Raw genomic sequence first — 1177 nt, forward strand, 5'->3', positions numbered from 1 at the left:
TAACACCGTCAAAGAAAAAACTAGACATTATGACAATTTCAAGTAATTATCACATAGAGGTAAATCCCAGGTAAGATTAATTGTTTTAAATTAATATTCAAGTTACTGGAACCTTTATTTAATATAGTTATTTCACTTATGCAGTTTCTTGTTCTAAGTACAGACATGGCTGTGTGGTTAAGAAGCTCGCTTTGCAACCATATTGATTTTGAGTTCAGTCCTACTGTGTGACACATAAACAGCACCATCTGAACATGGTCAATGCCAGTGCCTCCTGACTGGCTCCTGTGCCGGTGGCACGTAAAAAGTACCCCCTACACTCCGGAGTGGTTGGCGTTAGGAACCTTGCCAGATTAGATTGGAGCCTGGTGCAGCCTACTGGCTTGGCAGTGCTCATTCGAACTGTCAACCCATGCCAGCATGGAAAGTAGATGTTAAACGATGATGATGATGATGATGATGTGTGTGTGTGTGTGTATATATATATATATATATATATACAGTGTACATTTAAACACATAAGAGGTATCCATCATAGGATTCTCTCACGCTAGAAAGAACAGCTAAGTTCAAAACCACTATTAGGGATAAAATTTCATTCCTTTCGAAATTTTATCCCTCGTAGTGATTTGGAATTTAGCTGTTCTTTCTAGCGTGAGGGAATCCTATGATGGATACTTCTTATGTGCTTAAATGTACACTGTATATATATATATATATATATAAAACAAATAAATGAGTATATGCATATATATGTACAAGTATGTGCGTACCTACATCTACCTGTATATATAGGTGCATATCTGGGTACAGGACATTGCAAACAAAACGTAGACAAAAAAATAATAATATATATATATACACACATCGTCATCATCGTTTCCAATGAAGGAAAGGTACGCATAAGTGGGCTGGCTACACCCCTGGCAGAGGCCTTGGATAATGGTCTCACTACGGATTCTGATTATGGCAATCAGTCCAACCCATGCCAGCATGGAAAGCATACACCATGATGAAATTTAGTAAAGTTTGTCTGGAAATCAAAACAAGATCTGAGAAACTTATTATATTTGATGGCATAAAAGCTGCTTAGGCATATAAGATGCACTATTTTGCAGTGCACATGCAGCAAAGAATCTTTCTAGGACATTGACGTGTGTGAGCTGGCAGAAATGTT

The 1177-nt window shown here is 37.6% G+C and overlaps 1 protein-coding gene across 1 annotated transcript in view; it reads left to right on the forward strand.

Moving 5' to 3' along the window:
• Nucleotides 1–2: 2 nt before the first annotated feature.
• LOC106872714 (replication factor C subunit 3) overlaps nt 3–1177 on the forward strand; it is a gene marked incomplete at its 5' end in the record, with an annotated part of 13272 nt that continues 12097 nt past the window's right edge. Inside the window, one exon of the mRNA XM_014919795.2 lies at nt 3–70. Within this exon, the coding sequence (XP_014775281.1) occupies nt 3–70 (68 nt within the window). The remainder of the gene's footprint in view (nt 71–1177) is intronic.

This window comes from Octopus bimaculoides, chromosome 4 (assembly GCF_001194135.2).
Source record: "Octopus bimaculoides isolate UCB-OBI-ISO-001 chromosome 4, ASM119413v2, whole genome shotgun sequence".
In the NCBI taxonomy this organism is placed as follows: domain Eukaryota; kingdom Metazoa; phylum Mollusca; class Cephalopoda; order Octopoda; family Octopodidae; genus Octopus; species Octopus bimaculoides.